This window comes from Notothenia rossii, assembly GCF_949606895.1.
Source record: "Notothenia rossii genome assembly, chromosome: 5".
In the NCBI taxonomy this organism is placed as follows: domain Eukaryota; kingdom Metazoa; phylum Chordata; class Actinopteri; order Perciformes; family Nototheniidae; genus Notothenia; species Notothenia rossii.
This window is the reverse complement of record NC_136903.1, coordinates 22,915,666-22,938,199: the sequence shown is the minus strand read 5'-3', so window position 1 is coordinate 22,938,199 and position 22,534 is coordinate 22,915,666. Positions and strand designations below refer to the sequence as shown.

At 42.3% G+C, this 22,534-nt stretch overlaps 1 protein-coding gene across 1 annotated transcript in view; it reads left to right on the top strand.

Annotated features, from left to right (window-relative positions):
- abtb2b (ankyrin repeat and BTB (POZ) domain containing 2b) overlaps nt 1-22,534 on the top strand; it is a 44,291-nt gene that overhangs the window by 14,090 nt on the left and 7,667 nt on the right. Inside the window, exons 2-3 of the mRNA XM_079682812.1 lie at nt 14,072-14,221; nt 17,396-17,606. Coding sequence (XP_079538938.1) covers nt 14,072-14,221; nt 17,396-17,606 — 361 coding nt within the window. The remainder of the gene's footprint in view (nt 1-14,071; nt 14,222-17,395; nt 17,607-22,534) is intronic.

The window sequence follows — 22,534 nt, the reverse complement described above, 5'->3', positions numbered from 1 at the left end:
TCACTCAGTCTGCTGTTCGCACAGGAGCTATGTGTTAGCATGTGTAAGAATAGTCCTCTCCCCAAATTGTAAAACACAAACATACCTCGGAAACACTCACACACCCACACACTCCTTTAAAGGGTCTTTGCTGGGCAGTGTGGTCTCTCTGGGAAGGGTAGAGGGGTTTGTGTGTTTTGGTTTGTGTGTGGTCAGGATGTGGCTTGCACCTCTCGTCATGATTTACTAACAATACCCATGGTGGTTAGACCCTGACACTCAGCACATATTACAAGTCTGAGTGGGACGACCGTTCAACAATCTGGAAACTGTTTCTCCTGTTCCCTGATTCTGTTCACTTTGTAGCACAGTCTCACAGGAGAAGTTTGTGTCTTTCCTGATGATTTATCGATTGTTTCCTGCCGAACATGGTTTTATTCATTTCTGTAAAGGGCGTAGTTGATAATATACAATGTGGCCAGTCTGTATGTGTGCCAGGGAGTGAGTTTATGTGTGTTTGTGTGCTAGGAAGGGATTTGAGTCTGTCAGCTATTATATAGTCATTGTGGCTTGGAAGGGTTGTGGGAACGTCAGTTAAAGTGAATTGACCGGGTCTTCTGCGATACTCAGGAAGAAATGCATTAACTCACACACATGCACACTCGTGAGAATTGCAGAGCTTATTAAACTGTTAAAAAATAAAAGGAAAATGGATGCTTGCTTTGTCATTGCTTGTACTTGTCAGAGTGCTCTGTTTGTTAAAGTGCTCTGGTTTTAGAGTTAGTAGAAATATGAAGATTGAAAAAAGACAACATTCCCTCTCAAAGTGACATCGCTCCTTGTCTGTGATCCTTGTCTTTCTTTTTCCATCTGCTGCTTAGTGTAGAGCGCTTAAGTGGGTGGTCCACAGAGACCCCTGGATCAGTAGCCTCTTATGACCTGCATAATTACATTACATTATACATTACATTGCATTTAGCTGACGCTTTTATCCAAAGCGACTTACAATAAGTACATTCGACCAGGAAGATACAACCTTGAAGAAAACAGAATCATATAAGTACATCAGGTTTCATAGAGCCAAACATTTCAAGTGCTACTCAACTGGCTTTAGATAAACCAGCCCTTCATTAGTATATAAGTGCTCTGTTAGCAGTTCTTTGTTAGTAATTCTATCGCTCGAAGTGGAGTCGAAAGAGATGAGCTTTCAGTCTGCGCCGGAAGATGTGCAAGCATAACATACACACACACACTCCTGCATACGTATGCACACATTAAGAGGCACATACACACACAGCCAGACACAATAAAAGAGAATGCAGAGATTAGACCTGTCTGAAGTTGTTGGGATGACCTTATAAATGATTTCAATGACACACACTGAGTCAAGCGGGCCTGTAGCACCTGCACAGGCAACAGCTGGGAACACACATGGGCAACAAACACCCCCCTTGCATATTATGCACACACACACGCTCACCACCCACAACTTTATTTGTGCTGCTGCCACGCTCGGGCAGAGGAATGTGTGAGCAGGTGCCCCCTGCAGAGAGGAAGAAGCACTAAACACTCACCATACTGTTTGCACAGAAGTCAAACACTGTCTGCTTGGTTTTAAAAGGAAACCAATACAGTAGTGAGTGGTGGTGGTGATCAGGATGATGGGATTTCTTTTTTTAACAAATACCCGTTTCTTGATTTTTTGTTACCAAAAGCCAGAACTGAAACTTAGAATTGATTTTCACAATGTGTCACCATTCACACCACATTGAGGAAGATTATCCCCATACTCTGCTTTATTCAGTTTTTATATCAAGAGCTGGTTAAGAATAAGTCACACTGTTAACGCTCCCATGATCTGACACATATTCAGTCAGTTTGGTCCCTTTCTTCTCTTCTGTTTCGTTCTTTAATTCTAACTTTTATTTGTCATTTCTTTACTTCATTGTTTTATTTTTAATTAAAAATGTTATCTTGCCGTTTCGATTTCTCTTATCACAAAGTGTGCTATCAAGAATGCTCATGTAAGCACAATCGTTTTTTCCAAGAATGACAAAAAAAAGGGGTGAAGGAAATCCAAGCACAGAAGGACAACAAAGATGGCTGACCCCCAGGTCCAGGACCATTGTACTGTAGGTGTCTAAGCATGTGTGTGTATGTACTTGTGTGAGGAGGACATGGACACAATGAGGCTTTGTTTAATTTTGAGTGCGTCCCATAGCTCTGACCACCACATGGGCACTTGTTACATAGAGGAGGGTGGCACGAGTGTGAGTGTGTGTCTTTGTGTGAGTAAGTGTTGCTTTGTGGGTGTGAAGATGTGTAGGTCAAAAGGTGACATAACTGCACAAGAGGAGGCTTCTCTTAAGGGCGCTCTCTTTAGGGTGTGGACACTCCCCCTGTGTTTAGTATATGTGCGAGGGGTGTGTGCAGTGTGTGAGTGTCAGGGGTGGGCTGTAAACCCCTGTGTCAGATGGGTCATACACCCAGTTGAATAAGGCGACTGGTCTGGTTAGAGGTAGTTTACTGCCTCCTGCTAAAGAGGTGGACACCCCGCCACGCCCTGCAGGTCCCTCACACACCCAGGTCACCAACACACACACACACTGAATATTTAAAGCTAGTGTCTATGCCCTGCTGTCATCTGCAAGACTGACACATGGCCACATGTATATGGTTTAATGACACCTCACCAATATTTGAGTCTGTGCTCAAAAGTGTCTGCACATATATCAGAATGTCATCGTGTGTCTGAGGTTGGGTGGTCTGTTGATTTATTGCCAGTAGGCCGCTCTTACAAATGTTCCCACAGTGGCATTGATTTCCAGACTAATTGTACGAGGTGCTTTGCCCACTCTTACCAGCCGATGTTACGACCAATACCCTCCCAGTATCCCCTCCCGGCATCGAACTCTCACCTCTCTTCTGTGCTTCACAGTGCGGACAGTTGTTGTCAACAATGGCACGGACAGAAGTAGAGTCAGGCGGCTGTTAAAAGAGCAGCCCTTCTAATTACTGCACACAAAAGAGCTGCATGCCTGTTCAAGCACTGCTGTGAAATGCTGCTTACTCATCCTCTCTATTCAACTTATCCATGGCAGGTTATTATGGGATGGAGTAAGTCTGTGAATGGTTGTTCCTCCTTAATGCATTCTCTATTTGAGCATGATAGACCTTTTAAAGCAACTGTGCTCTACATATAGTTTTCTGTCTATGTAGATGTTAATGTAGCCTCTCTTGTTTATTGAGATTACTGTGCAGGTTGTTACAAATGAATATGATATTTATGTAGCCACTCATTGAAAGTAATTCTAAATATGATGCAATGTTATAAAACTATCAAACAGTATATAAAGTGGTCAGCTCCACAGTTATAATCCAAATAATCCAACGACAGGAGCACATTTGTACAATTAGAACTCTTTCTTTTGACACTTCAAATACATTTACTGTGCGTATAAGGATTGTGTATATGTTTGATTTTGGGGTATTGCTGTTAACCTTTGGGAAAGACGTCAATAATCATTGCGCTCAGTGTAGAGTTGTAAGTTAAGGCCAAACAGAGCAATAAACAAAATGGTGTACAAAGCTCTTCTCTGTAAAGGAACGATAATCGGTGGTTTGCCTTTCATTTCCTGAGCCTCTTGTCTACTCTGCTCAGTCTAAAGGTACAGTTTGAAAGAGAGCGAGATAGAGAGGGGAAAAAGGAACGGGGTGATTGAAAGTGTGAGTGAACCACCCCCCCCCCCCCCCCCTTGACTCACCCCGTTCTGCGTCATGATTTTGCCCCTTTACCCAGCCCAACAAGGAATGTTAATCAGCAGAAAGCTGCTTTAGATTTACAGGGGGGGATTTGCATCCAGTTCTTTGAAACGCCAATATCAAAGTTCACGTCGGACTGTGAGAACCAGCAGCAAGAGTTTTTATATCTGAACAAATAAACTGGAAAGGATTTGGTGCTTTGAAATGTTCTCCTTGAGCTTTTAAAGTGAACTACCTGTGATTGTCTGATGATGTCACGCTGGTGTGAAAGACACTGCATGGCCCTCTGATATGGTGTTAATTTCGATCTGGGAGTGTGTGTGAATGCTCGATTTAGTATGTGAGAGAATAATTAAGGAAGAGAGAAGGAGTCGAAGTAGCAGTTCAAACTAAGAAGGACTTGGTGAGTCACAGAATGATGAATGTGATTCTTGCAGGGGTTGAAGTGATAATAAAAAATGCCACATTTTAGTCTTGAGATTAGCTCTAAAGGTAAAGGTTTTATAGTGGCAAAGGTTTATCAATAACGAAACTAATTTGGAAGCATGAAACAAATGCAAGCGGTGATCAACCTGCAAGTCGAGTCTTCCGAGAAAAAATCAGATGAGTCACACAGGAAGTTGTATGATGTCACCAAGACAGAGACCCATACAGTACATGGAAAAACTGCATTGTAGGTGAAAAAAGGGAGTAAATGAAGCTAACAAACCCCTGCCCACTTGACTGGTCAAGGTTCAGATATATTTACTGCTTGCTCATTTCTTCTTGTTAATTAAAAGTTGAAGGCTGAAAATACTTCAATCCATAATGGAAAGACTTAAAGTCTGACTAACACCAAATGGCCAGAGTTCATGTTTATTTGTTCGTAAGTGGTTTCAAACATCCATCAATGCACTCATGTGAAAGTCAGAGGCGTTTTTAGGCCTCTGGGAGACATCCAAACAGCCAACTGGCCAGTTAGCTCCACTGGAGTTTCCTCTCCTGAAAAGAATATGAACCTCCATCCCAGTCTGTTACTGTGATTCACCTTCTTAATGTGTGTGTGCCTGCGTGTGTGTTATTAAGAACGCCGTAATCCAGAGTTCAGGCTCAGGCCTTCGCTCAATGAGAGTGTTGTCTGCCATCCAAACTGACTGGCTCTCTGTTCTCGCTCTCAGAGCAAATGAGCTGATCACACAGACAGAATGGGAGCAATTAGTGCAAACACACACTCACACTCACACTAACACGCACACACACACACACACACACACACACACACACACACACACACACACACACACACACACACACACACACACACACACACACACACACACACACACACACACACACACACACACACACACACACACACACACACACACACACACACACACACACACACACACACACACACACACACACACACACACACACACACACACACACACACACACACACACACACACACACTTTGTGCCTCTTTGCCCAGCCTGGTGCCCATAGTGTGATGTGTCCAGGAACTGAATAGAGGGCAGCTTGTTCTTAAAGGGAGGTTAACTGTTTCTATTTGAAATGGGCAAATAAAACAGCCAGCACTAGATCGGTTCCAGCCAATCAGGTGCCGTCTTTACTACAGTGATAGTGAGCTGTTGAATCCAAAAAATGCTACTAATGAGAATAACTCCCGAAGTGCATATTGCCACCATTACATACATACACACTCAACCTTTTGGCAGCGTTTTTCAATGGTGACATCATCCCAAAAGCCAAAGTGGATTTGATTATGAGAGGGCGTGTTTGAGGTTAAATGTTTATGTGCATGTGGGTGTGTGTAATATCCGTCGTCCTATATCATAAAGAAAACAAAACCAGCCTCCATATACAGTGTAGTGTATTTCCAGCTCAATTACTGTACAATAAGCCAGTGAAACCTATAAAACCTAATCATCCAATAATGGAGCCATACTGTCCCTTAGCTGCACATTATTGGAAGTGGCGTCACATATGGAGACAGGGGAATGCTGAATGAGACTAGATAGCCACAGGCACCACAGTTGGCCTGGAATGTAAAGTATAGAACATGATTAGAGAGCGAAGAGGGAGAGTAAAGCACGGGAGAGGGGGGGGGACGGACGCTGAAGTCATGTTTAGGATTAGGGGTAGTTGTGTAGAGGAGCTTATGGCGATATTTTTGGGGGCTGTGGGAAACCAAAGCCATCTTGAATCCTACCAATCCAAATCCTCTGTGTGTGTGTGTTTGTTCAGGGGTGGTGGCAGTAGGTTTGTTATTTGAGACCACATTTACAGCCCAACAGTTGTTTCATGATGGATTCCCCCAGTCTTGTAATGAATTTACGGAATACCGCAAAGTAACCATTTGCATATATTGAGAAATCATTAGCTTTCCGGCTAACATCTCCTCATCTAATTTACAAACCTTAAGTGACCTTGTCCTGCACCTTAGCTTGTTAAACAAACATTTACCAGAGTGAGTTTCCAGGCTAGATAGATAATCAGCTGCTCATCTTATACACATCAAACATGTTTGTAAACTTACATGCAAATGTAACTGCGGTCGATTAGATGGTAGTGTGGCCTTTACCTTTCACTACTACTTCCACCTGCCAGTTGCTGTCAATCAAACACCACCACACTCCTTATTTTACTTATAACTAATACATACATTATAGACAAACATGTTGGCCTTATTCTCTACTACTACCAGCTGTGTTTCTAAATAACACCGTTATCATCCTTAAGGCTTGTAGTGTAATATTTGCAATAATACAAAACCTTTATGTCAGAGTTTCTGAAAACAGACAGGATGATCTGATGATCATTAGATACTAAACCGTAGTTGTGTACAATATAGGACGAAGGTTCAGCATCCCATTGTGGAGAAACACATTTAGTCCTTTGCACATTTTGATTGAGGATTTCTGCCAGTGGAAAGATAAATAAAACCTTACTACAAGCCTGGGCGCAGGTAGTATATTTTACACATTCAAGTCTTTGTTTCAAACTTTTAAATCTTAGTTTTGACCTTCTCTGTGGTTTTACCTTCTAGAAAACATCTTTATGGGGCAACAGAGTATGTTGGATAGCAAGAAGAACAGCAGGCAGACCAGGCACAACCCTACATTTAATTCCTTCACATTCACTTTAATATAGGATCTTTCCTCTCGTTCCATCTAAGCTTGTGTCTTGAAGTGATTAGCGATGTGTGTGGGTGTTCCAGTCAGTGACTCAGGGAAGACCCATTTCACACAGCTGATAAGGTTACCTCCTCTTTTAGACCCAGTTGAGCACCACCGCTGACCCGTGACCCCTTGCAGCTGGGGGTCACCAGAGGCGTCACGGGATATCGACCAGACCCCGCTTTGCTTGTCTATCATGGTTTGATATGTTGTCAGGCTAACCAGTGTGTGTGTGTGTGTGTGTGTGTGTGTGTGTGTGTGTGTGTGTGTGTGTGTGTGTGTGTGTGTGTGTGTGTGTGTGTGTGTGTGTGTGTGTGTGTGTGTGTGTGTGTGTGTGTGTGTGTGTGTGTGTGAGTCAGGTGAGTAAAAGTAATGCCGTTGAAATCAGAAACATCTCAAATCGCTAGCTTGAATATTCCAGTGAGGGGTCAAGTGTACTGTAAGCAGCTTTAGCTCATGAATGCTTCTCTTTCTATCCCTAAATCTACATCGGTAGATTGTATTTTGAAAGACACGCGTATATACTAACTCGTCGAATGAAATGATTATTTTTAGCCGAAATACTAATAGACCACTTTCACTTTCTAAAAAGCCCCTCTGTCCCACTTGAATCTTGTTTAGATAAGGAATGTGATGAGGGTCCGCCAGAGCAAGCAAACATGGAGATATTTTTAACCCTATAGGCTGAAACTCAGTTAGCACAACTGAATGAAGTGTATTCCTCTGGTTCTGCAGAGAGTCATACACATACAATAAAGTTCATTCATCAATCTCAGTGGTTTCCTCCCAGAAATCATGCTTAGTGCCTACAAAAGAAAACCTCTATGTGGCACGCACTCTCTGAGAAAGGGCCAAAACATTGTGGAGTGTGTGGGGGTGAGGTTTGATGTGTGGAAAACAGGTGTGTTGGTGCTTTTGAGTGTGGAAAACAAGAGGCCAGGCCTGCGAGTGAAGGATCACATCTGGCCTTAGATTCCATTGACATGAAATGAGGCTTTTCTTTTGTTGTGTGAAATACTTTGTAAAAGACAGAGGAGATCAAGATACTGTGGGGGGGATACACACCCAGTAACAGTCCTTCAAAACACTGTACTATTGTGTGACTGTCCACCCTTCAGCCTCCACACAGGGAGCAGCGTGGAGCCTCCTGGCCCAGAATCAGAGCTCCTTTCTGGGCAGGGGAAGTGTCTTTGAAGCCCCCTTCCCCGACTCTCTAATCCATCCACCCTGTAATGAATGAGAAGGCTGTGAAAGGAGACACGGTGTGTGTGTGTGTGTGTGTGTGTGTGTGTGTGTGTGTGTGTGTGTGTGTGTGTGTGTGTGTGTGTGTGTGTGTGTGTGTGTGTGTGTGTGTGTGTGTGTGTGTGTGTGTGTGTGTGTGTGTGTGTGTGTGACAGAGCAATTTCAGCAGGGGCTAAGCTGATCATGTCCTTCTGTCTTTCACACACTCTCTGCCGCAGACAAAACAAATCAGCACACAGACTAATTATGGTCCATGAATTTGATCAAGGCTGAGCTGGTATAAACAGAGATGAAATAACTCTGTGAATGAATAGCAACATACATAGAGTATTTCAAGGTCCGGATCGCTCATTAGTAAACTATTCAAGGTTATATGCCCGTAGCTTTATGACCTTACTTATTGCAAGATATTTGTATGTGTTACCCCCTCATGTCTTAAAGTATTCTTCTACTATTAATGTAAGAACTCAACTTTGATACAAGTGTTTTGAAGGTTAAATTCATAAAATAATATGTACAATTTATGCTAATAGAAGCTTTGCATGGTGAACAGTGTCCTTAGCTGCTTCAGAAATGAACATTCCAAACGTTATACTGTGAGGTTTTGCCATGGTCTGAGCATTTGGAGCTGTTTTTTCTGGCTGGTTATTGTAGGTGAAACCCACATATCTTTCAAATATTTGCTGAAAAAGTATGCATGATAAGCAGTTATGTCCTTCAAAGTCGTTTTTTTACCCTAATTCTGCTACCAAGTCTGTGCGAAAGAACAAATTCTGCCATTGGAAGATAACGTGGGATATCAAAGGAGCAGTAAAGAGTTAGAGTCAAGGCCAGTGGGAAACACAATGTGTTCCATTAGCGTAGCTTTGTGTTCCTGGCCCATTCAATCACCATGTCACAGTTAAAAGTTTTATGATTTCCAGACAATAGATTTTAATGTAATACGTCTGATAAAAACTTCTAATTGAGAGTGACAGCCCGCCTGGGCAAAGTTTCAAGAACTTTCAGCATAACAAGAAAAAGTAGTTGTTGGACCTTGTTATGGCAGCGTGTCAAACATGATTGTGAGTGATTGCTCGGCTGAGCTAGGAGGAGCTGTTGTGGTTTTGAGAGATAGTTTGGATGGGCCGGGGACCGCCGCAGGCTGGTGGTGAGTTTCAGCCGTGATTTGTAGCTAGGATTCCCACATGACATTCGTAGGGTGAACCTCAGAAAATAAAACCATAATGGCCGCGAAAGAATGAATCCCTTGTGCCACTTGTCTTCCCCTTCCCCAGTCTCCGTTACATCCCTCCTCTGCATGACTCATCTGTCTTCCACCAAAGCTCCCTCTCCTCCTCTCAGTTTCTACTCGCATCCCCTCCTCTTTGTCGTATCCCTAACCTCTTCCATTGCCAGATTACGATTATGCATATAGTGCTTTAGCTGCTTGTGATATTAGTGGTGGTGGTGGGCCGGGCCCTGGTTGGCTGGCGGACCTTCATCGGGCTCAGATGACGCAGGCTGGGGTTCAGCGGTGAAGCAAGCAGCGGGGTGGGACTGTGGGAACTACTGAGAGTGTGGTGGTGCGTGAATATTGCCACAGCTTTAAAGGAATATGGCACAATCAAAAGAAAATATATTAACATTTCTTAAAATTACCCATGTCAGTTTTAGGCATGTTAAATATAGGCTAAAGATTATCCTGTAAAAGCAATAACACAACATGTCAAAGTACATCAAATCAAGGTCTAAGGACATGTTTGGTCTTATTATGGATTTCAAGTGTGATGTTTTTTCAGGAGCTGGACATTTAAATAATTAATTGAACGTTGTAGTTGTCTTGTATTATTTAAAGTAGCAAATTGAGGGGGTTGTTCTTTAATGGTTGCTGAACACATACTGTTTACCGGTTCATTTTACTGGTTTAATTAGTCCTCCAGGTATTATTCAGTGTCTATTTTGAACCATTTAGTGGAGTCGAGTTTGAAGACTGGAATAACTTCAGTGTGCCGTTCTTGGAGAAACACACGACAGTAAGTCAGTACATCTAAATACATGTGCACACTTTTGCTCAGTCCCATATACACACAGTCTTGCACAGACCTTCATTTTGCCCACACAATATATATTTTTCCATAAACCCTCACCCACATTGATGGCAAAGAGTCTCTCAAAATGGCTCTTACACCTCAGGGGCCATGACTCTCTCTGACATGAGTTGGAATCAAGCCATTTCTGAATTTGGTATTCATATTACATTTCCCATACAGTAACACCTACACTATTATGGAGGCCACTTTAGTTATGGTGGTCATAAAACAAGGTGGTGTATGCACAGGAAGGTAGTTCAGGAGCACGTGCAGAACATGGAAAAGCTAATTCAATTTGTTAGGGGTCTCTTGAAAATACAACAATGGAAAAACGTCCACCTATTTTACTGAGAATAAAAAGTCTGAGGACTTATTAGTAATTCATTGGGAGATGAGAGATCCTCACAAGGTCATATGAAAATTCCAGAGCTCCATATGCTTCACCCCACACTTATTTGCGGTTATATCCAATTAAGGAATGATTGACAATCTGCAAAAGCATAGCCCTCATTATAATTACCAAAATACCTGAAGTGACACATCAAAGAGGTGCAAACATACTTTATATGCACAAACACGAGTGTATGGGGATGTTTGTGTGTGTGTGAGGGAACAGGGATGTGTTGAAGCTTGTGTACGGTGTGGTTGTCTGACGCAGATGCTCTTTGTAGCAGCCGTACTCTGCTAGAGGCAGCCGTTTCCATTGTGTTGGAAGCAGGAGTCAGCACATATTATACAAGTCAGATGGTGCAGAGAAAGTACTGGAAAGGGGGGGGGGGGGGTTACAATTTCTGTATGAGACCAAATTCCCTTTGGCAGCATAACTCTACTGGAGTCAACATATATTTAGTTCTATCAATGTGTTCCTCATGTATGAAGTACTACTGTTGAGTAAAGTGACTTTCTCCCTTGCTTTTGGGCTTTGTTTTTAGGAAGTCAACATATCATGTACCTCCAACTCTCTGCAATAATAACTCCCTTTCACTATTTATAGAGCATTTGATATACAGCCTGGATGATGTATACATCCAGCGCATGCGATATAGTCCTTTACCTGTCATAAGTAACGTACCTCTCCTTTTATTGTAAAATACTATGTGTGATTTGTATTCACAGTCAACACCATGTTGCATTTCACTCTGTGATGGTTCCTGCTGTGTGTTTTAAAAGCAAGTGTATTTGCACAGTGATCTTATATTAAACAGAGCCCTCACTCTGCAGAATAGATTCATCAGTGTTTACTCGCAGATAAGACAGATGTCCGCGCTCACTTATAACAACTGAAACCGCTCAATGCAACATCCAGCACACATTTTGCAACAAGGCAGTCTATTAAGTGTCCAAACTGTGATGATATCACACTTTCTAGCTTAGCAAACAACAAGCCATATGTCCACTGTCTACTTCTGGAGATCTGGAGGAGTTATAATTGTCACTCGCTGAGCTTTGTGTATACTTGTTAATCAAATTGTGGGCACACCTTTGATGCATACCTGGGAGACTCCCTGCAGCAGGCATTGCTTGGAACGTGCTTAATCTTTGGCACAGACATGTTTACTGCAAGCACATTCAGCCATAGCACACACAGTCTACAGTGCAGAGTATGTATTGTCAGGAAAGAAGTATTTCAGTTCACTGGTTCAAATGTGTTGCCCTTTGCCTAACTTCAGTCTGCTCTTCATTCATTATTGTCTTGTGTCTATGAGTGCTGAAAAGAAGAGACTTTGGAGTTACATGATAGGAATGTGTCTCTTCACATCATCTGTTACTCTTTTCAACATCCCTCTCAGATTCCGATAGAGGACACCGCTTGTCGGAAGCACATGGGAATGTCATTTCAGGGATGGCAGTCTATCGTTTCCCTTGTGGGAGAGAAGGGAGAGTTTGAGATGAGGCTTTTCCTCAGGCTTTGTAAAACCTGCCACAATTCTGTTTTCCCTTAACCATTAATGTTTTTCTATCATCAGCCATCACCCACTCATTTCCCCTGGCTTGGCAGAGAGCTCTCTTCTCTTACTGAAGCCAAAATAAAGGTTACCGTTTGGGCAGCTACGCGGTGCACAGTAACTAACAACCCGCTCTGCTTCTTAGACAACCACACATTGCTCCAGACTGAGCTGATGAGGGTGTGGGAGCTAACAGCCAGCTGAGAGATACTAAGAGGCAGAAAACACCAGCCTATGCTCTCTATTTCTATCCATTTTATTTGGAAAACCAATCAGAAGAGAGTTACAGCAGTGAAAGAGCAGGAGGACATCTTTGGGTATATAATAGGATGTTATCTCTTTACCAGCAACACGTTTGACAAAGAGCAGACCTGGTGTTTAACTGCAACATATTGTTATCTGTCTGGTGTCAGATTTGATGAAGGGAGTTACCTGATACAGATTTCCAAAGTTTCTCCCTAAAATATAGCATACAGTTTGTCTGGATGACAGGGTCTGCCAGAGGGCACAGATTTTGGTCTTTAATACAAATCTGAACTCAAAACAAAGATCCTTTCCACTCATGCTTTCTTTAAATCTTATTTAAAGTATCTTGAAGTGTTTTTATTCAGTGCATCAAACACTACATGTTGTCATCCAGTGCAGAGAATGAAAAGCCCATCCGTACAACCTTTTACTGTACGTGTGAGCGAAGGTGTGGAAACACATCGCATATCCTCCTTCTTAACCACATGTGTTAGTTTCTTCATCTGTGTGTAGTATGTGTCAGTGTGTGTGTGTTTGTCTAAGTGTAATATAGGTCAGGGTAGGTCTGTAAGGGTCCTGGACTTCTGGTGGTCTTTGACCCTTTTAGAACTCTTGATTGATGACATCCAAAATATGAACCATAACCAAACCTTTGTTTCAATCAATCAATGTTTATTTATATAGCCCAATATCACAAATGTTATATTTGTCTCAGTGGACTTCATAGTCATAGTCCTTTGACCCTCACATCGTACAAGGAAAAACTTCCAGAGAAAACCCACAGTTTAAAGGGGAACATGGGAGAAACCTCAGGGAGAGCAACAGAGGAGGGATCCCTCTCCCAGGACGGACAGACGTGCAATAGATGCCGTGTGTAAATTGAAAAGATAATACATTTACAACATAGATAGTCCAAATGTTTACATTATCTTTAGCCATAATATTTATTCTGGAACTCTCTTCAGTTTAATAGTTCCTCCAGATATCTGCAGATATCACAAGTATGAATCAAGCATGTAGAGAGCATGCCATTTGTATCGCTATCTCCGACTTGTATTTTATTTATTTTTATTTCATTTTTTATTTTTATATTTCATTTTTTTATTATTATTACTATTATTTGTGTAATCTCTCAAATTGTATCAGTGTCCTTTGTTGTGAAGCACTTAGAGATTTGTCTTGGCAGATGAGAAGAGCTATATCAATTAAATGTATTATTATTATTATTATTAGAGCGTGTGTTGTAAACCTAATGTTTGTGGATTAAAGGGAAATGCATACGCTGGATTTCTAACTTGATTTTAGTCTCTAGTGATATTCCTTTCTGTTGGTCCTCCGCCTGCTTATGATGCAGTGTGCATTTGTTTTGTTTGTATTAGCCTGATGTCACTGCGCTCTGTTTATTTTCCCAAACGTGTCGAGAGCAAGGCTCGTGTTCCCTTGTGTGTTTATTTGCCCTCAGCGGTGTGGGGTTACAAGTTACCAGGATTACAAATACACTATGTAAATACCAGCAGCAGTTGTTTTGGGACTTCTTCAGAAGCAGTGTGGATGGATGTTGCCGAAAGTTATGCGGACTTGTTAGCACCGCTCACAGAAGCATCATATTAATCACAAACGTTTCTGTTTTTTGTCTCTGTAGGTGTTTTGTCTCTCCCGGCTCATTTCAGTCCCTACACGGAGAACCATCAGACGTCGGCGGACAGCAGGGAGGATGCCTATGCCCAGCTGGAGCTGAGGACGCTGGAACAGTCCCTGCTGGCTACCTGTGTGGGCAGCATTTCTGAACTCAGTGAGTACACATAGCTCAGAGATGTGTGTGTGGTCATGGTCCTACTTATTATCAGCAGATTATGTTCCTATCAAGTGTTTAATCTGTGAAATACCTCTGAGCTCTTTGAAGAAATCATAAAAAGTTAAGCTGTTAAACATCTTATTATTACTACAGACAAGTAAACATTCCCAGAAATTATCAAACTAATTGTATTTTTTAAAGACTTGATCGTAGTCTGAACACACATTCAAACTTTCACATTGTGAACTGCCTCTGGAAGACGGATAATGTGTTTTCACCCAAAAAGCCTGTTTTCTCTTGCAAGCCAAGATAAAAGAATTGCGTTTTTTGTTTGTTCTGTCTGGTGATAAGCCCTCAGTGTGTGCCTTATTGCAAAAGTTATCTTATGCGCAGTCTTAGAAAATAACCAATGGAACAGTTTTGCTTTACACACACGCTCTGGAGAGGAAAGTGATTGTGCCTGATTGTATTTTGTCTGTTTCTCTAAGCATTGTGTGTCAAGGAACTATCTCAGTCAAGTTAGTCAACTGGAAAAAAAGATGTGCTGTATTTGTTTAAGTGATATATTTTGTTTGGTACATGGTACTGGGTATTTCACAGAAGCTTTGAATGCCTCTCTGTTTTAAAGCTGCATGTTCAGTTTGATTTACACACTGTGTGAGGTTGTGATTGGTGTTAAATTCAAATATCTCTTTCAATTCTGAGACTTCACATAAGCATCTAGTCAGGGGAAGTCTACATTCTGAGAGGTGAAGGAACTCATTGGTACTTTTTTCAGAGTTTTAATGATGATGACCATGTTTCATACAGATGGTTGGTAAACAGAGCGGCATGCAGACACACACAGTCATACTGTACTGTACTGTACATCTGGTTTGTTTAGGCTCTGCTGGAGTTGGCAGATGATGGAGAGCTGGAACCGGGTCATTAAAAAGTGAGAAAGAGAAGCAAAGTGAAGGGATGGAAGTAGGAAAGTTAGGAGATTAAGTGTAAGGATGGAGTCCATATTTGCCCAAGCAGGGATTCGGGGTGGGGGGTAAGGGGAAATGATGGAAAGGTAGAGGGGTGAAGAGTGGGGTTGTCAGTGCAGGGAGAGAGGAGGAGGCCTGGAGATTAGTGTTGGTCAGAGTGAGGGCAAGTTTCCTTCTCCAAATGAGCTAACACTCTACCGTTTGTTCCTCCGGCACAAGGCCACGTTCATACACTGCCGTCGTTAGTGAGGCATTAAGAAAGTGTACACACACTCTCAAACACAGACACACTCTTTCTCTCCCTGGCTCAGTGGTCTCTTTGTGCCACATCTCTGTGGTGCTGTGAAGCTGGGCTGTACTGGGCAGGGCTGGCATCCTTCACACCCATTCCCACCTACCAACACACACACAGGCATGTGTTCACAGATATGCATGCACACAACAAAAACACAGAGGGTTTGGCCCTGATCTGAGCCAGGAGACCAGGCAGACAGAGGAGCATCTGTGCTAAACTGCTCAGGCTATTGGATCTGTAGCCTGGACCTGGCCAGACACAGGAACACACAGCAAACATAAACATGATGGAACATGGAAGGGAGGGACGGTACTGGACAGCCAGGTAAATCCAAAATGGTTGGAAATGTAGTGTAAGCTGTAGACTGGCTCTGAATGTCCATACACATTTGAGAGTTTAGCAGCGGCCTTTATTAGCTATGGGAAATTATGAGTATTTGACTTTCCAGTTAAGTAAAGAACATTTTAAAGATTTGGATTGGATTTACCAACAATTAAATGAGCTTTGTGCTAAAACCTGGGAAGCAAATTAGCAATCTGAGTCCAAATAAAATCAGTATACATGTTTTTTACTGAATTGATTTACATTACAGTTGAAATCTTTTTTTGCTTTAAATTTTTTTATTATCTTCCAACTTTGACCTAAGAGGCACTTTTAGTCAATATGTATTGAAAAAGCTGGCATGTCAAAGTTGATTGACTTCAAGGCTTTCACGAGGACTCCCAATATAAGCTGTAATCTTAGAATGGAGTATTTCATATCCTTCTGACCCCTGGAGCTGGGTTTACCCTCGGGGCACAATAAGTGCTGGAAAGCAGAGGAGAGGCTCTCCATCTTGGGCAAGAATTCCTAGGAGACCTCCTGGAGCGACTGCTGGTGGTGGTGAACACAAAGGAGGCCCTTCAGCTTGAAGTGGGGTCTTGCTTTGGGAGGGCCACCCTAATCTACCCCCCCCCCCATCTCAAAGTACCCCAAACCCCTGAATATAGACACACATACACACACACTCTCCAGCCTTGGCCCCCGGGCAGCCTCCCACTCTCGGTAATCTGGTTAGAAATTAACCCAGGGGTAATTATGCTAAATAAGCGTTACACGATCCCAAGTTCAACCTGGCCTCCCTCCCTACCGCTCCCTCTCTCTGCCCCTCCCCCACATCCCCTCCCTGTGACAGCTGATATTTAGTCTTTCCTCTATACTCATGCTATGACCCCATAGTCATGCAAAAGGATGTTATCTACAAGCTCTACTCCCTGCAGCCATACTCCCTCTTTTCTGTGTTTTGTGCATGTCTACTTACAGTAGGTTTCTATGTTAAACCACACATCCAGTAAACTGAATTGGCCTGTATCCAAGTACGCATGGCTGTCTACTTAGCTCACTGTGTGGGTGGACGCCTTTTCTGATAAACTGCATATTGCTCATGTCTTTATCTCAGCACAGCAATGTTTTTTCACACGTCATTATTTTTAAAGTTTTATACTAGACTTAAGCCCATATCTTAACCTTACTTTGTCATGTGACTGACGTCCAGCTATGCTGAGTGCACTGATTTAAATACATTAAGAGAGTAACAGTTGATCGGTTCATTAGCACCTGTGATCAACTGTCTGTTAGCCCATTAACTCCTTCAATGATTACGGATGAATGGCTGTTTAGACTGGACGTCTGGCTGGGCTTACTGATAATGACAACGGCAAGTACCACTAGAGACTCGGATCAATGATAATGAGAGTAAAGGAGGGTTGATTGTAAGTGGTTTAGGAAAAGCGGAAATCCATCCAATTCTATTAGGAGCCAACAAGAAAGAAATGTGTTCATTATGTGTATTTATTTTGTATTTCCTAGAACAAATCTCTACTTAACCGTCTGACTCTGACCCGTCTGTTGTTTCCTGTGTTCCAGGTGACTTGGTGTCCCGGGCAATGCACCACATGCAGCGTCTGAGCTCGGTGCGCCCAGGACAGAGCCCAGCCCGACACGCCCGTCCCCAGCAGCCCGTGTCCTGGTCGCCAGACGCCCTCCACACCCTTTACTACTTCCTGCGCTGCCCACAAATGGAGTCCATGGAGAATCCTAATCTAGACCCCCCACGCATGGCACTCAGCAAAGAGAGGTAGGAGTCATGCATGGCCAGACAAAAGCGTTTTCAATGCTCACCAAAATCTACCACAGTTAGTGAAATAACAGATCTAATCTTAGACCATTTTGTAGTACTATTTCGTCTCCTTTCCTGCATATAATGCTTTGATCTCCTTATTACATCTGTGATTATCCAATATTGGATTTGGTTGACAGAAATGCTGTCAATGCCACCATTCTACCCATGCAAATACACAAACATCCCCCTTCAGACATGAACACACAGGTTCTAATCAAGTGAACAGCTTTTCACAGACCATCTTTCCTCCTGATTCCATTGCTCCTAGTCATTGGAGTGTTAGTTCATTAGAGGTGACGAAGGACTCCAGGTGTTAATGTTAGTCTGAAAGAAGGGTTCATGGCACCTTCAGAATGTAAATTAGGCTGAAGACTAGTGATTTAAGGTATTTTGAAGAGGTGCTAATGGTCTCTAATTCGATAAGGGTCTCCTCAGATCTTCCTTGGCGTGCCTTTGTAAAACAATTACGTTAATTCTTGTCTTGTCAAAAGTGGTATTTAATATTTAGACAGCCTGAAGATACAAGTAGCAAGTCACAATTATATTTGATCCAGACGATTTACTTTTATCAGAATACCTCATCATTTTCACATTTTTGTTGGCTTTATTCTGGGAAATTGTGTTTAATGTTGTTGGGTTTCCAAGCAAGGAGTATCCCTCAACTGAGTCAAATCTCTTTTTCTTCCCAAATTAACTGATAAGAACGTGGGTTGTATAACAATACACAAGTAATGGATATATTCAGCAGCTGTTCAAATAAAAACAGTCAGGTAAGTTAACATTATTAGTTACATTTATGTGTATGAGAAAAGTACTTCCAGTCTGCCCTCACATCTGTCTCCCAGAAAAAACACTCAGACACGTGCGTGTGGGAGTAACCATATGTTCAAAATGGCAGAGGAAAGTGCTCCTCTATGTGTAAAGGTTAATTACACTTCTTTGAAGGATGTATGGAGACCTGTCTAAAGGTAGCTCAAGCAAATGGGAAATAGCAAATGGGATGCAGCTCTTACTTTTTCTTCAACCAATGTTTTAACGTCTCTAAATTCATGTGTTTTTTTGTTTTCTCGTGTCATTTTTAGTTTATATTAAAGGTATTACAAAAGTGATATCATCAAACTTCCTTAAAAAGTTTATAGAAGGAAATCAATAAAAGATCTTAATCAAACACACATGCACGCACGCGCACACACACACACACACACACACACACACACACACACACACACACACACACACACACACACACACACACACACACACACACACACACACACACACACACACACACACACACACACACACACACACACACACACACACACACACACACACACACACACACACACACACACACACACACACACACACACACACACGCGTTTTCGTACTTTGCACTTTGATCCAGTCTAGCTTGAATGTTTTAAAGCTTTATTTTGAAAGTACAGAATGTTGTCTCACTATTTATTTTAGAAGTGTATTTCTTTTCTTCTTAAACTGTTCATTGTTTAGACAATTTATGCCAAAACAGAATCAAAAATGGTGCCTACACATTACAATATTCTATACTTTGTGACATAAACCGTAACCAGCAAATGGAAAAGGCCCATTTCTTTATAGCTTAGCTTTCTAAAAATAATTAGACAAGGGACTGTCAAAATTATCACTGTAATCAAGAATAACTCATCCCAAACAAGTCACTGAGGCTATAAACAGTTGTAGATACATTTCAGTGATGAGTCACAAAAGAGTGTTATGCCGAAGCTGAAGGATATAATCTGACAAATGCATTCCATCCTCAAGTTTTATTTAGCAAACTTCAGAATTAGAACACACACACACACACACACACACACACACACACACACACACACACACACACACACACACACACACACACACACACACACACACACACACACACACACACACACACACACACACACACACACACACACACACACACACACACACACACGTGTATGCACTCAAAGCCAGCTGGCTTCTATACATTTAATAATGAACAGACACAGTGTGAGTGAGCAAGGAAAGGTGGGCTCCTCATTAGCATCAAAGAGAACCAAACAGAAAATACACACCTCTCTTTACCCCATCCTGGCTGTTTCGCCCAAGTCGTCATATGTTTTTAATGTTGGGTGTATATCAGCCTAGTTTGTGTGTGCAGGATGACATGATATAGCATCATAAATACTGTATACTTTGAAACATTTTGTGACTTTATGTTTTTCTTTCAAGACATCCACCTATGTGCCTACATGCTTCTCTGTGCGACCATGTGTAGTGTCTGTTAGTGTCAGCATGTGTGACAGACTCAGGTGATAGACTAAAGCAGTGCAAACCTGGTAGTGATTACAATACGAACGCCTGGTAATAATACAGACCGCTCTCCTACACCGGGCCTCTCAATCGCTCTGGCTCACCCTCTGTTGAAAACTTTATAAAATCTTTGGTGGAAACCCAAAACCACCAAATCTGTGTCGGCCACATCATCAAACATTATAGGGAGCCTGGTGAGAACCGTGTTGCAGAATCCTCAAGACCAAGAGAGAAGCCCTTTATATCATTATCCTTTAAATCCTGGTGCTTAGTTCTTACATATTATGTTTTATTGGAGATTAAATGGCATAAAGTGTCAGAGCCAAACACCAGTGTCTGTTTATCTACTTATTTTTGCTTTTTCACGCCCCTTTTTAAATCAGAATGTAGAAAAAAACACTTTATTTGTACTGAAAGTGATAAAAAAATCTATTTATTACTAGAATTACTCCAAAAATAAGCACTTACAAACCCTCTGCCTCCCTCAGCGGATGGAAGGGAATACTAATGGATAGATGTGTTTCTCTGATAAGAAGTAGCCAGTGGTGCTTAAGTCTAACCGCAGATACATCAGATATAGTTACACTCCCCCTTATGGAGCCTTTATGAGAGTAATCTGACTCTGGATCAGTGGTTAACCTTGCCCCTCTGCAGCGCATGATGGGGTCTGCTTTGAGACCTGATTGAAGTTTCTTACAGCATGGACTCCATCACTGTGGCTCCACGATAATGAACATACAGGCAAAGTACAGCATTTATGTCCTGGGAAGAAAAGTCTTAGCTTTTCATGTTGGACAGGTTAGAGTTCAAACACACCTGACCACAATTTGAGGCGACAATCAGTTCATGAGCAGCCAGGTGGTGTGGAAGGGCGCCATCAATCACAGCTTTATAAGTTCATGTGTGTGTGAACATGTGTGGGAGAGTGTATGTATGTGTGCCTACATCCCGTTGATCTCAGTGTGGAGCCATAGCATGTCGGGTCAGCAGGCTAGCCAGAAGTGCTATCTAGTTTCAGTGTTAACAGGAGGCTTGGCTTTGATGTTGCAGCGAGTCTCAGACGAAGCTAAAGTTTGTGTTTCAAGCTGAGGGGCATAACCTAGACACAGGGGTCGGCCAGGGGAAGTTTAGATAGAGGGAGAAGGGTTTGAGGAAAAAAGCAGGGGATGAATAATTGTTAGAAAGGGGCCAGAGCTGTGGGTAAAGGTACAGACATGCTCCATCTGTCCGCAGTCAGGGGCCACTGGTAAAGGTCTGCACGCACATATGGCCTTAGCTGATTTGTGTTGTTTTTGTGTATATCCTCTAAACCCCTAACCCCACCCGCCACACTTAAACAACATTAAAGGTTAATTAAGGTAAAAAAACGGCAGCTGAAAGTATTCTATTGGAAAACCACTATTCCTGGCCATAAAAGAAAAACACTTCCCCGCTTCAGTAAGCAGAGACACAGTGTTTTACTCACTAAAACAGAGGCTGTGTAATGCTGATTGATGAAGTAAAAGACAGAGGAAATCTCTCTGATGGATCAATAAGCGTTAAGTGTTAAAAGCTTCATACGGTTGATTGGAGCAGCTTTAGCTCTAGATTAGTGCCAGTGCCTTGGAGCAAGCATGCAGTAAAGTAGCAGGGCGGATGCCTCGTGGCATTCACAGACACAGACGCAGACACATGTACCAATGCACAAACCAAAAGAACAGACTCACACGGTCCAATTTGTGTAGAGTGAAGCCCATTAACAGAAGAATAACATTGATTCTCAAACCCTCTGCCCTCCCTCACCTCAGAAGCAGGACTTTCGTATCACTCTACACCCGCAGCACTGTCTCCAAACTGCCACCCAACCCCCTCTTCATTATGACATACCCCACCTGCCTCCCAGCCGTTTTCCCAAACACTCAAACCCTCCTTATATGCACCTATCCGACCCATTTAACCTCCCCCTCCTCCTTCATCCCATCAGTCCTTGTCTGATAGTTAACTCTCACACCAGGGTGACAGCGGTGTCCCTCCTCCTGACTGATCACCGATAAAGTACTGAAGCTAAATCTGACAGAATGGCTAGAGAGATAAAATAGATGGCAACAGGAGACAGCAGGTTATCTGCGGGCTCCTTAATGTCTGAACAACTCTGAGATTCAGATAAGAATGAAAGTTATTGTAAGGCCTTCATTATAAAAATATCTTATATTCACTCTTTGAAACCTTTACAAAACAGAAGGTAGCAGCTGGAAGAAAACACAGTGAGGAGAATAAATGGCACCGCAGGGCTCCCAGTGCTCATTAACAGTAACTACAATCCCTATAGCATGCACATGACAGAGCTATATGCTTGTATACTGCTCATGCTTTTTTCCCCTACCTCCATCTGTATTCATTATGCATTGTAGTGTTTGCATCTCCTTAGAACAAAGGTGAAGTCGCCGCTAAGAATAACATCACAGCAGGAGAAAAGGCTGCTTAGTAACTCGTGATAACACAGAGGCGGTGTTCAAACTATGATTAACATACTATGGTTGAGGCTCCATAGGATCAAAAGCAGAGCA